We start from the raw sequence: 14,581 nt of genomic DNA, 5'->3' as shown, positions 1-14,581 counted from the left end.
TACATTTTTCTTCCTACCTACCATCTATCTATTCTATATCTATCTACATCCATCCATCCATCCGTCCGTCCGTTGATTCCTTTACCATCCAGTATTTCTCCACTCTTGGCCGCTTTTAAGATCCGTGGACTTCAACGCCCAGAATCCCCTTCGCTTAGCTTAGCCGACCAGGCTGCCGGAGGAATTCTGGGCCTTGAAGTCCCCCGGTCTTTCCAAAGTGGCCGAGAGTTTTAGAAATTCTGCAGGGAGAGAGAGAGAGAGAAAGAGAGTGAGTTCATCCTCCCGTGCAAATCCGAGGCCGAGCGGGCACACAAAATGGGCAGAACAACCCCCCCCCAATCCACCCCACCCCCATCCTCTCCTCCTGGGGGGGGTCTCTAACAAGCCCACCCCTCCATGTCCCCCCCCTCTCTCCCCCAATTCCTTTCTTTTGCAAATCCCGGGTGATTCCCAAGCGCTTTCCCCGCCATCCCCACCGCCTTTGCAAAGCCCCCGGGGTGGGCATCGGGGTGGGCGGCCTACCTCGCAAGGCGGTTGTGCATTTGCAAGAGCCAAGGTATCTCCCCGAGCCCCGTTTTATTTTATTTTATTTTATTTTATTTTTGCAAACCCTGGAAAGGCGCCATGCATGCATTTTGCATGCATGCAAAAGCGTGCAGTTTGCATGCAAAAGCGTGCAGTTTGCATGCAAAAGCGTGCATGCATGCATGCAAAAGCGTGCATTTTGCATGCAACAGCGTGCATGCATGCATGCAAAAGCGTGCATTTTGCATGCAAAAGCGTGCATTTTGCATGCAAAAGCGTGCATTTTGCATGCAAAAGCGTGCATTTTGCATGCAAAAGCGTGCATTTTGCATGCAACAGCGTGCATTTTGCATGCAAAAGCGTGCATTTTGCATGCATGCAAAAGCCGCCGGGTGCATTCTTTTTTTTTATTTATTTTTTTTGCAAGTGGGTGGGTAAGTGTCCGGCTGCACCGGTTGGATGCCGGCCTGCCGATCCGCCCGTTCCGACCCCGCCTCTCCTGCGAAGAAGCCCTGCCCGGTTTCTCTTCCCTCGCCTTGCTCCGCTTCTCTTTCGTTTTCGCTTCGCGCTCAGACCGCTTCCCGGATTCGGGGTTTGCTCCGCCGCCTTTGCAAGCGCCCCCACCCCACCCCAGCTCCCAAACTCGGGTCAGCCCTTCGGACGTGCACGCAAACCCGCTTGTTTACTCCCCCCACCCCTTCCGATGGCCACCTTGGAGATCTCCCCCGCGTGCGAGGCGCAGGTAAAACTGGGGGGGGAGGGATCTCAAACCGCGTGGGAGCGGCTTGCCCTGTTGGACTTCCGCCTGGAGGCTGCCTGAGTGGGGCTTTTTTACCCCTCCTGGCCTTTTTGGGGGGGCTGGGGGTGGGGGGAAGAGAAAGCTTGACCTGTTGGATTGCTCCCAGCAGGCAGGGAGAGCCCCCTGCTAAAATAGAGAAGGGGGTGGAGGGAAGGGAAAGCTTCACCTGTTGGATTGCTCCCAGCAGGCAGGGAGAGCCCCCTGCTAAAATAGAGAAGGGGGTGGGGGGAAGGGAAAGCTTCACCTGTTGGATTGCTCCCAGCAGGCAGGGAGAGCCCCCTGCTAAAATAGAGAAGGGGGTGGGGGGAAGGGAAAGCTTCACCTGTTGGATTGCTCCCAGCAGGCAGGGAGAGCCCCCTGCTAAAATAGAGAAGGGGTGGGGGGAAGGGAAAGCTTCACCTGTTGGATTGCTCCCAGCAGGCAGGGAGGGCCCCCTGCTAAAATAGAGAAGGGGGTGGGGGGAAGGGAAAGCTTCACCTGTTGGATTGCCCCAGGCAGGCAGGGAGGGGCCCCTGCTAAAATTGGGAAGGGGACAGGGGGTGGGGGGGGGAAAGAGAAAGCTTCACCTGTTGGATTGCTCCCAGCAGGCAGGGAGGGGTCCTGCTAAAATGGAGAAGGGGACAGGGTGGTTAGGGTGGGGGGAAGGGAAAGCTTCACCTGTTGGATTGCCCCAGGCAGGCAGGGAGGGGCCCCTGCTAAAATGGGAAAGGGGGTGGGGGGATTGGGATGGGGGAAGGGAAGAGAAAGCTTGACCTGTTGAATTGCTCCCGGCAGGCAGGGGGGAGCCCTGCTAAAATGAAGAAAGGGGTTGGGGGGGAGGGAAAGCTTCACCTGTTGGATTGCCCCAGGCAGGCAGGGAGGGGCCCCTGCTAAAATGGAAAAGGGGATGGGGTGGGTTGGGATAGGGGAAGGGAAGAGAAAGCTTCACCTGTTGAATTGCTCCCAGCAGGCAGGCAGGGAGGGGCCCCTGCTAAAATGGGGAAGGGGGTGTGATAAGGGAAGAGAAGAGAAAGCTTCACCTGTTGGATCGCTCCAAGCAACCAGACAGAATTGGGGGGGGGCTTGGATTGGGCAGAGAAATCAGAGCAGGGTCTGGAGGGTGTGGGGGTGTGGGGGGGGGTAGGGAGGTGTTTGAGGAGAGAAAGCTTCACCTGTTGAATTATTCCAAGCAGCCTGCTAGAATGGAGAAGGGGGAGGGGGCGCGAAGAATCCCGGATTGGAGGCAGGCAAGGAAGGGAGGTCGGGGGACATTGGGGGGAAGTTGGGGGTGTTTGGGGGAGAAGAGCGGTAGCGAGAACGCTTCACCTGTTGGATTGCTGTGAGGCCGAAATGAAGATTGGGGGGTGTTGGATGCGGGTGTGTGACTCAGACCAAGGTCCCAGGTTCAGAAGCATTCAGGCAGGCAGGGAAGGAGGGGCTGCCTTGGCACCCCATCCCGTCTCCTGTCAAACGGTCGGCCGAGCGAGAAATCCAACAGGTGTAGAGGGAGATCGGGTGTCCCGGCGCCTGGCCAGGCGCCCAGGGTCCTCTTCTGCGCCAGCAGCTGCGGCGGCTTCCGAATTTTCCCCTTTCTTTCCCGATCCTTGTTTCTCTTTCTCTTCCCCAGGTGAACTCCTTCAAGGAGAATCTTTGTGTCCAGGTGAGAAATTTGGGGTACGGTTTCACCCCCCAAAAAATCTTGCGGGGCCAATAATCGGTCTTTATTTTTATTTTTATTTTTTTTTTAAAAAAACTTTTATTAACACTTAAAATCCAAACATACAAGTTAAAATACCTCTATAAAATTACATCCGTAATAATTATACAATTCAACGTCTTTCTGACAGTACTTAATTCTTAACTTTCTTCATCTATTCCCACATATTCCTACTTAATCGACATATTTAATCCCATTTTATATCTTATTTTGTTCTATACATTCCTTATTTTTTAATTTCTATCCATTGATACCAATTATCCCAAGTTAAGTAATATTCCGAGTCTTCCTTATTATTTAATTCTAAAGTAAGTTTGTCCATTTCTGCACATTCGAAAATTTTCCAGATTATTGCACAGTCTTGTTGGAATAGTGGACATTTTCCAAGCTTGCGCAAGTACGATTCTAGCTGCTGTAGGTCTATGACTAATTAAATATTTTATCCTTTTAGGATAATTTTCTTTAATAATCCCCAGAAGAAACAGTTCAGGTTTAAATTCTATTTTATAGTGTGTAATTTCTTTTAGCCATTTTTGTATTTTAAGCCAGAATTTTTTAACTTCTGGGCAAAGCCACCATACATGGAAGTAGGTGCCTTGTACTTGATTGCATTTCCAGCAATTAGGTTTTAAGTTGAGGTACATTTTTGTTTTATTCGCAATAATCGGTCTTTAATTCCTCTGCCCCCCACATTATCACATCCTCTAATGACACACCCCCACCAGCAAATGTAGAGGGCATATAAAAATCGAATAAATAAGAAAATATAGGACTAAATAGCCCATGGTCCACAGCGCCATTCAGATGAAAAGAGCCAGAAATTAGGAATATAGGCAATTCTATTTCAATAATACTAATAATAATGATGATGATGATGATGTTTTCTGAACATCTGACTGGGCGACAAACTATATTAATATTTAAAGATGGCTGCAGATGTGGATTATCGGCACCAAACCTTTATAATCCCGTAAAATAATATTGTAATTAGAAAAAGTTTTACCTTTGATTTCATGTAAAATGTTTGAAATTTCATTTCTTGTAAAATGTTTTTCCTTTCATTTCATGTCAAATGTTTTTCATTTCATTTAGTGTAAACTCTTTTCGTTTCATTTCACGTCAAATATTTTGAATTATTTTTCACCTAAAACGTTTTTCGTTTCGTTTGGTGTGAAATGTTTTTCGTTTTGTTTCACGTCAAATAGTTTGATTTTCTTTTCACCTAAAACGTTTTTCGTTCCATTTAGTGTGAAATGTTTTTCTTTTCATTTCATGTAAAATATTTTGGATTTCTTTTCATTTTTTAAATTTTATTTAAAGACCACATTGGGCGGTCCCAAAACTGTACCTTGTTGTTGTTTTTTTCCTTCTTTTCATCGGCAAATATTTTGACATTCATTCCGACTTTTAATATTTCCTTTCTTCCTCTTTCTTGAGGCCGAAGAACTTGTTGCCAGAAGATTCCCTGAGAAAGTTGTAGAACTTAGTAATTTTCTGAAGGTAAGGCAGCCTTCGGGCGGATGTAAAATGAAAATTAAAAAGATAAAAAGATCTGAATTATAGGGCGTTGAAAAGGGTTGAGAATTGTCTGCAAAAAAAAACAACACTCAAAATGTACAACCAAACCATACATGTATTCCTTCAGTTACGACCACAATCAAGGCCAAAATATCCGCTGCTAAGAGTTTTACCTCATTTTATGACCTTTCTTCCCGCTGTTATTAAGTGAATCACTGCAATTGTTAGCCACACGATTGTTAAGTGAATCCAAGTGATTTTAAAGCGGTCACGTCAGGCGGTCGCGAAAGGGGATCGCACGACACAACCGTCATAAGTGTGAGTTGGTTGCCCGAGCGTCTGAATTTTGATCGCGTGACCACGGGGGACGCTGAAGTGTCGTAAGTGTGAAAAACGATTGTAAGTCGCTTTTTGTCAGTGTCGTCGTAAATTTGAATGGTCAGTAAACGAACTGTTGTAAATCAAGGACTACGTGTTTTTCTGTCAGGTCTGTCATACATTTGGGTTAGGCACAGGGGTGAAATCTACTTAACTTCCCTACCGGTTCGGAAGTGCGTGCGCCACATCAAGGCCATTGTGTTACGGACATCATCATATCCGATTTTTTACCCTCTGCGCATGCGCAGAGGTTAAAAATCAGGAACTAACTACAAGTGGGCGGAGTCTCACACTGCCACCGCTACCAGTTCGCCGAACAAGAAAACATGGCTAAATAGGACGGCATAGCGCAGGGGCAGGTGGGTGGCACCTGCAGGTTGCCACTACCGATTTGCCCGAATCGGCCGAATCCCGCCACTTTTGATCATTGCACGTGATCAAAATTCAGACCCTTGGCAAGCGACTCACACTTATGACAGTTTATCTCCCGGGGTCAGGTGATCCCCTCTTGCGACCTTCCGACAAGCAAAGTTAACGGGGAAGCCGTTAGCAATAGAAGTTGTGGTCGTAACCGGAGGACTATCTGTCGTCCCCAATCCCAAGTTTTCAAGGTTTAAATTCTAACATCCGTTCTGGATGAGAAATACAGACAGTTCTCAAGTTACGCCCATCCCTATAGTGGCTATTCAGAATTACAGCGGTGCTAAAAATAAAAAAAAACTTACGGCCAGTCCTCAAACTTACGGCCGTTGCAGCATTCCCCACGGTCACGTGATTAAAATTTGGGCGCTTAGCAACTGTCCTGTATTTGTGACGGTTGTGGGGTCGTGCGATCAGGTTTTGTGACCTTCCCGGCCGGCTTCCGACAAGCCAAGGCAATAATTGCTTATTGCTTAACGCATTGTAAGACGCCCTGAGTCTCCGGAATATAAATCAAATTTTAAAAAAAGTGGGGGGGAGCTGAATTCACTTAACAAATGTGTGATTCACTTAACAATCGGGTTTAACAACCTCAGGACGAAAGGTTATAAAATTGGGTGTGATTCACGGAGCAACTGCCTTGTTTAGCGATGGACTTCCTGCTCCCATTTGCGGTCGTAATTCGAGAGCTCGTACCTTCCTTTATTCTCCTGAAAGATTCTTCCGGGCCGGGAAACCGATCGGGCTGCGAGTTCAAATCACGTTTGCACCCAAAGGAGGAGACGATGCTCAGAGCGTTAATCAGGGAACCAAATATCTCTCTTGTCTCTTTCTAGGCCCCTGAATTGAATGTGGCAGATCTGGTTTCCCTCCGCGCCGAATTAGACATTCCCATACCGGATCCCAAAAAGGACGAGGAACGTCGCAAACAGCGGGAGGTAAGCAAGGACCCACAAATGCGTGGAAAGCCGCGAAGCCCCAGGTTCGGCCGGATATTTTTTTTTGTTGTTCATAAAATCGTGGCTTCTCTTCTCACGATCCTCTCGGGCAAATCTCGTTGACTTGAATTGCTCGCAAACCGGATGAGGGTTAGTTATTCGTCATCCTGGTTTGTTTGACCGTTAAGTTGCCAAAATGTCCTTTATGCGGGGGGTGGGGTGTGAAATTGCTATTTTGGCAAGCCTGTGTGAGCGTGCAGAGAGGTCATATAGCGGTTTGTCTCCATTTTTAAGAGGAGTGGACTTCAACTCCCAGAATTCCCCAGCCAGCATGGCTGACTAGAGCATTCTGGGAGTTGAAGTTCATCCATTTTAAAGAATGCTGACTGGAATATTCTGGGAGTTCAAGTTCATGCCTCTTAAAGCATGCTGGCTGGGGAATTCTGGGAGTTGAAGTCCTTGCATCTTAAAGCTCGCTGACTGAGGAATTCTGGGAGTTAAAGTCCACACATCTTAAAGCTCGCTGACTGAGGAATTCTGGGAATTGAAGTCCATCCATCTTAAAGTTTGCTGACTGAGGAATTCTGGGAGTTGAAGTCCATCCATCTTAAAGCTCGCTGACTGAGGAATTCTGGGAGTTAAAGTCCATCCATCTTAAAGCATGCTGACTAAGGAATTCTGGGAGTTGAAGTCCTTGCATCTTAAAGCATGCTGACTGGGGAATTCTGGGAGTTAAAGTCCATCCATCTTAAAGCTTGCTGACTGAGGAATTCTGGGAGTTGAAGTCCACACATCTTAAAGTTTGCTGACTGAGGAATTCTGGGAATTGAAGTCCGTCCATCTTAAAGCATGGCTGACTGGAATATTCTGGGAGTTGAAGTTCATCTATCTTAAAGCATGCTGGCTGGGGAATTCTGGGAGTTGAAGTCCACCCCTCTTAAAGTGACAAAACACTTTTAAAGTTTCTTCATCCTGGCCTTAGAAGACAGATTCACATCCCGAAAAATCAATTGATTCTAAAGCCTTGGATCCTTTGCGTCCTTGAACGAAAGGCTGATTCTTATCCCAGATCCCCTCTGGAGATCCCTGCAGGAACGGGTGATCTATCTTCTTGTCCCCCTCCCCAAGAGATCCCAGGAGACTCAGCCAAGTTGCAAAAAAAGAGGGAAAACTTTTCTTACTTTTTCCAACTGGGATTCAACCAGTTGCTTCGAAGAAAAGACGTTGATCCTGTTTTGATTCCACCCAGATTTAATTTCTACTTTCTCTCTGCCCAGCGGGAGAAAGAGAATTTCTTGGCACATATTAATGGTTAAGTAACGCTTGGGGTTTATAAAATCCACCCTGCCCTGTTGGGAAACGGCTGTGTGGGGTGTCCTATGGCTTCCACACCCTAATTTTGCCCTCAGCTCTTTTGAGTGTGACAAAAAAAAGGCATTTTAATCTCTAGCGGGCCATATAAATTCATTTTCACCGGGTAAATCCAGCTGGTCCTCGACTTACGGCCACAACGGAGCCCAAAGTTACGTTGCTAAACGAAACATCAGTTAAGGGAGACGTTTGCCTCATTTTACAAACTTTTCTTGCCACCGTCGTTAAGCGAATCGGTGCTGTTGTTAAGTGAGGCACACGGTCATTAAACGAATCCATCTCCCCCCCCCCCATTGACGTGGCTTGTCTCAAGGTCATTACGTGACCCAAGGAAGCCGCCACAGGCATAAATAACATGCCAGTTGCCACGCCTTCGAAGTTTGATCGTGTTTGATGCTGCCCTGGTCATAAGTATGAGGACCGATTGAACGGTCGCTAAACGAATGGCGGTAAGGCGTGGACTACCTGTATTTTGGAGAGCCAGGATAAAAGGAGGAGGAAGACGGTTATTTTCATAGGTGTTTGCTACAAGCCAGGATGTTATTCATGTTTTATTGTGATCTCAAGCTGCTTGGTTAGGGCTGGAGATATTTCATTCGTCCATTAGGTAAATCTTGCATATTTTAGGTAGTCTCAATTTTTCTGCCTTTCCTTTTCTTCTCTCTCATTGTCATCTTCCTTCCCTCCCTCCTTTCCTTCCCTTCCTTCTTTGCCTCCCTCCCTTTTCCCCTTCCCTTCCTTCGTTTCTTCCCTCCTTCCTCTCTTCTTCCTTTCTTCCCTCCTTCCTTTCTTCATTTCTTTCCTCGCTCTCCCTTCCTTCCTTCCCCTTCCTTCTCTTCCTTCCTTCCCTCTCCCTTCTCTCCCTTCCCTTCCCTTCATTTCTTTCCTCCCTCCCTCCCCCTCTCCTTCCTTTCTACCTTCCCTCCCTCGCTCCTCTCTTCTTCCTTCATTTCTTCCCTCCCTCCTCTCTCTCTCTCCTTCCTTCCTCCCTCCCTCCTGTCTTCTTCATTTCTTCCCTCCCTCCTCTCTCTCTTCCCTCCCTCCTCTCTCTCCTTCCTTCCTTCATTTCTTCCCTCCCTCCTCTCTCTCTCCCTCCCTCCCTCCTCTTCTTCCTTCCTTCATTTCTTCCCTCCCTCCCTCCTCTCTCTCCTTCCTTCCTCCTCTCTCTCCTCCTTCCCCCCTCCTTCTTCTTCCTTCCTTCCTTCTCTCCCTTCCCTCTTCTTCCTTCATTTCTTCCCTCCCTCCCTCCTCTCTCTCCTTCCTTCCTCTCTCTCTCCTTCCTCCCTCCCTCTCTCCCCTCTTCTTCTTTCCTTCATTTCTTCCCTCCCTCCTCTCTCTCCTTCCTTCCTTCCTCCCTCTCTCTCCTTCCTTCCTCCCTCCTCTCTTCTTCCTTCCTTCATTTCTTCCTTCCCTGCAGAAAGAAGAGAAGGAGAAGGAAAAGGAGGAGAAAAAAGAAGAGAAGACTGCTAAGAAGGCATCAGAGGATGAAGACAAAGGTACAGAGTAGTTGAGAGGACTTTTGGGGAAAGGGAGACTGTTCGGCTGCTTCAAGTCGGAGAATATAATGGCGTCCAAGCCTTTTGCGCAGCCCTTTTCAAGGTCAAAAAAGTCAAGATGGGAGTCGCGACTGATGCTCTGTCCCTTTTTAATGTGTATTAAAATGGAACTCCACCCATTTTAAAAAGGGGCCTAGCTTGAAAAACTAATTCTTCTATGAGTGTTTTTTCAAGCTTGGCCCCTTTAAGATGGGTGGACTTCAACTCCCAGAATTCCTCTGCCAGCGTAGAATTCTGGGAGTTGAAGTCCACCATCTTAAGCGCCTGAGGTTGCTATCTCCCATGCTGGCTTAGGGAATTCTGGGAGTTGAAGTCCACCATCTTAAGCGCCTGAGGTTGCTATTTCCCATGCTGGCTTAGGGAATTCTGGGAGTTGAAGTCCACCATCTTAAGCGCCTGAGGTTGCTATCTCCCATGCTGGCTTAGGGAATTCTGGGAGTTGGAGTTCACCATCTTAAGCGCCTGAGGTTGCTATCTCCCATGCTGGCTTGGGGAATTCTGGGAGTTGAAGTCCACCCTTCTTAAAGGGGCCAAGCTTTAAAAAATCACTCCTGTAGACTTTTTAATCTTTTTTTAATTAGTACGATCCCATGAAATGACGGGATCAAGACAGGATCTAAGCAGCCCAGCTCCTCGGGTGAGCAGCTAAGTTGCGGAGGATTTAGCGAGGCGGGGAGAGGCCTCTGGGCTAGGGTGTGAAGGCAATTTTAACGTTGCGCCATGATTTCAAAAATCCCTGCTTGATTAAGATCTGTCTGTGCAATTTTCCAAGGCCAAAACTGGTTTGTTTGTTCGTTTGTTTCCTTTTAATTTCTTGACTATGAATCGCAACTTTTATTCTCCAGGTGCCAGTTTCAGCAACGTTTGCAGGCTGTCCTCAACAGCCATTCATTTAGCGACCTGATTACAGGTAGTCCTCGACCTACGACCACAATTGAGCCCCGAATTTTTGTTGTTGAAAAAGTGAGTTTCGCCCCATTTTTTCTGGCCACCGTCATTAACTGAATTGCTGCCGTTGTTAAGTGAGTCAAGGGAATCATGTTGTTGTTGCTTGACGGAAGGGGATCACAATGCAAACCCGGGACACTGTGACAGTCATAAATGCGAGTCAGTGGCCAAGGGTCTGAATTTAGATCACATGAGGCTGCATCGGTCGTAAGTATGAAAAATAGCCCCAAGTCACTTTTTTCGGTGCCGATGTAACTTCGAACGGTCACTAAATGAACTGTTGTAAGTCGAGGACTACCTGTATTGGGGAGAAAAGTGACTTACGACTTGTCCTCGCACTTACGACCATTGCAGCATCTCAATGTGATCAAAATTCCAGCATGCATTTACTTTCCAGGCCAGTTTCTCGCGAGTAAAGTCTGGGGCGGGGAAGCTGGATTCGCTTAATGACTGTAGGATTCATTTAACAACTGCAGTGATTCATTTAACAACCTGTGGCAAAAATAGTTGGCAAAATCAGGCCTGGGTCACTTAATCATCTTGATTCACCATGGAAATTCACCATGGTCGTAAATCGAGAACTCCCCATAGTTTCAATCTTTTGCATTCAGGTCAGGGATTTGGCTCTTAATTCCATTGAAACCTATACAGGTGCTGTAGTCCTCGACTTATAACTAAATAGTTCATGTAGCGACTATTCCAAATTACAATGACATCGGGAAAAAAATGGCCATTGACTCTTTATTTATGACGGTTGCATTATCCCGAGTTCCCGTCAATCCCCTTTTGCGACCTTCTGGTGAGCCAAGTCCACGGGGGAAGCCCGATTCACTCGTGTGACTCGCTTAACAGCTGCAGTGATTCGCTTAGCGACGGTGGCAAGGAAGGTCGTAAAATGGGGCAAAACTCTCTTTAACAAATGTCTCTCTTCTCAATAGGCACGTTTGGCTCAACTGTGGTCGTAAGTTGAAGATTACCGATATATACACACACACACACACACACACACACACACACACACACACCCCAGGGATACGACTGATCCCGGACCTCCATACTTTCCGCCGGGCCCTGAAGACTTTTTTATTTCAGCAAGCCGGGCTGGGTTAAAAATCTTTTAATTGGGGAATTTTATGGGTAAGGGGTTTTAAATTGGGGAAGCCAAAGATAAATTTAATTTCGTTTTAAAAGTATTTTAATATTTGTATTGTGTGTTTTTAATTTTGGCTGTTCACCGCCCCGAGTCCTTCGGGAGAGGGGACGGAATAAAAATTTTAAAAATAAATAAATAAAAATAAATAAATAAAATAAATATATATATATTAAAAAATAAGGAGAAATTTCCTGACAAGAACGATTGACCAGTGGAACAACTTGCCACCAGAAGCTGTGGGTGCTCCATCACTGGAGATTTTTAAGAAGAGACTGGACAGCCATTTGTCTGAAATGGTATAGGGCAGTGATGGCTAACCTTTTTGCCGTCGCGTGCCAAAAATGGGGGTTGCACGGGGGGGGGTTGCGGACATGTGTGCCCACACGCATAATTCAATGCGCCCTGCCCCCGCGCATGCGACCCCCCCCCATGCTTCCTTCGCTTTTTGGCACACGATGGCAGGGTAGGCCTGGTAGGCCCGTTTTTTGCCCTCCCCAGGCTCCAGAGGCTTTCTAGGAGCCTGGGGAGGGTGAAAACAGCCTTCCCCACCAACTCGGAGGCCCTCTGGAGGCCGGAAACGGCCCACTTTCCAACTTCTGGTGAGCCCGGAAGGCTGAAAAATCAGCTGGCCCGCACACACATGATTGCTAGAGCTGAGCTAGGGCAATGCTCGTGTGCCCACAGATATGGCTCCGTGTGCCACCGGTTCACTCTCACCGGTATAGGGTCTCCTGCTTGAGGGTGGACTAGATGACCTCCAAGCTCCCTTCCAGCTCTATGATTCTATCTTCTACGTCGGGGACTCCCCGATAATAAAACCCAACAGAACTCTTCTTCTCTTCTTGAGGAGCACCCGGAGGCTCCAACTGGTGCAGAGTGCAGCCGCGCGGGTGGTTATGGGAGCAGCATGGCGCTCCCGTGTGACACCTCCTGCGCGAGCTGCACTGGTTCCTGGTGGTCTTCCGGGTGCGCTTCAAGGTTTTGGTCACCACCTTTAGAGCGCTCCATGGCTTAGGACCTGGTTATTTACGGGACCACCTACTACCACAAACAGCCTCCCACCGGCCGGTACGCTCTCATAGAGAGGGGCTCCTCCAGGTGCCTTCAGCCAAGCAGTGTCGACTGGCGGCCCCCAGGGGGAGGGCCTTCTCCGTGGGGGCACCCACTATTTGGAACGAGCTCCCCCCGGAGATACGGAGGATCCCAGATCTGCGCACTTTCCACCGTGCTCTTAAGACCCTCCTATTCCAGCAAGCCGGCCTGGCCTAATTTTCTCCCCTTTCTTTTAAATTTTTAAACTGAAATTTTAATTTGTTTTAAATTATTGGGATTTTTAATTGTCTTGGGCTAAATTATTTAATTTGGTTTTAAATTGTTTCTAACTTTTGTATTTCTGTATTTTATTCTGTGCCTGTTCACCGCCCTGAGTCCTTCGGGAGTAGGGCGGTATACAAATTTCATAAAACTAAACTAAACTAAACTTACCTTTCCGTCCGGGAGGTAGTCTTCCCGCTACCGTTTTACGCCTAGCGTGGAAGGGCAGCCATGTTTTTCCCAGCGGTCTTTGCTCTAAGGGCCCCCCCCTCTCCCCCTCATCCTGGTCTCAAGCGGTTCTCCTCCTTCCCCAGCTCCACCGTGCGGCCCGGTTTGCCACAACGAGAAGATCACCGCTCTGCTGAACCGCGTCAAGCCGGAGATCCAGGGCGCCAAGGAGAAACTGAACGTGGTGAGAAACGGCAAGGGAATCGTGGCTTAATGGATTTGGCAAGTTTGAAGACGAAGGTTTTGTCGTTCGCGAGAGGATGCTTAGCTGAGATCTTGGTCTCTCTCTTTTTTTTTTTTTTCCAGATTTGTCTCTGGCTGCAGCTCCTCGTACCCCGGATCGAAGACGGGAATAATTTTGGGGTTGCGGTGCAGGTAAGGTTCCCTTGTCCCCAAAGCCATAATTTCTCTTTTCTTTGGAAATATTCAGATGTATCAGGAATATTCTTTGGGACTATTTGGAGCTGCTGATCCAATTCTATAGAGGAATGATGGAGTCTCTCATCTCTATAATCTCAACTCTATAACTGTCTGGTTTGGCTCTGCAACGCAACAAGAGAGACAGAGACTTCAGAGGATAATAATAATAATAATAATAATTTTATTTCTATACCGCCCTTCTCCCGAAGGACTCAGGGCGGTGTACAGCCTATTTAAAAACACAGACAAAACAACAATATAAAATTTAAAATAATGAATAAAGTGGCTCAGATTTAAAAGCCCAATAAATTTGAATACCCCAATTTAAAACTATTGTGTTGATAGTCCGGCCTGGCGGAACAACAGGGTCTTCAATGCGCAGCGAAACACCCGGAGGTCGGAGATCTTACGAATTTCCGGGGGCAGTTCGTTCCACGGGGCTGGGGCTCCCACAGAGAAGGCCCTCCCCCTGGGTGTCACCAGCCGACATAACTTGGCTGATGGCACCCTGAGGAGACCCTCTCTGTGGGAACGGACTGGTCGGTGGGAGGCTATTGGTGGCAGAAGACGGTCTCGGAGGTACCCGGGTCCTATGCCATGGAGCAGTTTAAAGGTGGTAACCACCTTGAATCGCACCCGGAAGACCACTGGGAGCCAGTGCAGCTCGCGCAGGAGGGGTGTCACATGGGCACAACGGGTTGCGCCCATAACCACCCGCACGGCCGCATTCTGGACCAGTTGGAGCCTCCGAGTGCTCTTCAAGGGGAGCCCCATGTAGAGAGCATTACAGTAGTCCAGCCGGGAAGTAACAAGGGCATGAGTGACCGTGCGCAGGGCGTCCCGATCCAGAAAGGATCATTAGAACTGCAGAAAAAACCATGGCTACCAACCTGCCTTCCATGGAGGACCTGTATACTGCCCAAGTCACAAAAGAGGGCTGGGAAAATATTTACAGACCCCTCGCATCCTGAACATAAATTGTTTCAACTCCTACCCTCAAAACGACGCTATAGGGAGCTGCACACCAGAACAACTAGACACAAAGATAGTATTTTCCCGAACGCCCTCACTCTGCTAAACAAATAATTCCCTCAACACTGTCAAACTATTCACTAAGTCTGCACTACTATTACTGTTAATCTTCTCATCGTTCCTGTCGCCCATCTCCTCCCACTTATGACTACAACCTTGTTACTTGTATCTTTACGATTTATATTGTTTTATTTAGTTCCTAGTATGATTTGATTGCTTATTTAGTGTCCTATGACTGTAAGTGTTGTATCTTATGATTCTTGATGAATGTGAGCTTTTTACGTA

At 47.6% G+C, this 14,581-nt stretch overlaps 1 protein-coding gene across 1 annotated transcript in view; it reads left to right on the top strand.

The window, feature by feature from the left end:
• The first annotated feature begins 828 nt into the window (after positions 1-828).
• Positions 829-14,581, top strand: part of LOC117657280 (proteasome activator complex subunit 1) — a 22,778-nt gene continuing 9,025 nt past the window's right edge. Inside the window, exons 1-7 of the mRNA XM_034405430.3 lie at positions 829-1,267; positions 2,931-2,963; positions 4,458-4,520; positions 6,173-6,274; positions 9,063-9,141; positions 12,931-13,028; positions 13,151-13,219. Of these exons, the coding sequence (XP_034261321.2) occupies positions 902-1,267; positions 2,931-2,963; positions 4,458-4,520; positions 6,173-6,274; positions 9,063-9,141; positions 12,931-13,028; positions 13,151-13,219 (810 nt within the window). The 5' untranslated portion in view covers positions 829-901. The remainder of the gene's footprint in view (positions 1,268-2,930; positions 2,964-4,457; positions 4,521-6,172; positions 6,275-9,062; positions 9,142-12,930; positions 13,029-13,150; positions 13,220-14,581) is intronic.

This window comes from Pantherophis guttatus, chromosome 4, assembly GCF_059756535.1.
Source record: "Pantherophis guttatus breed Tessera chromosome 4, ASM5975653v1, whole genome shotgun sequence".
Classification (NCBI taxonomy): Eukaryota; Metazoa; Chordata; class Lepidosauria; order Squamata; family Colubridae; genus Pantherophis; species Pantherophis guttatus.
The sequence above is the reverse complement of the archived record's forward strand: the minus strand, read 5'-3'. Positions and strand labels throughout refer to the sequence as shown.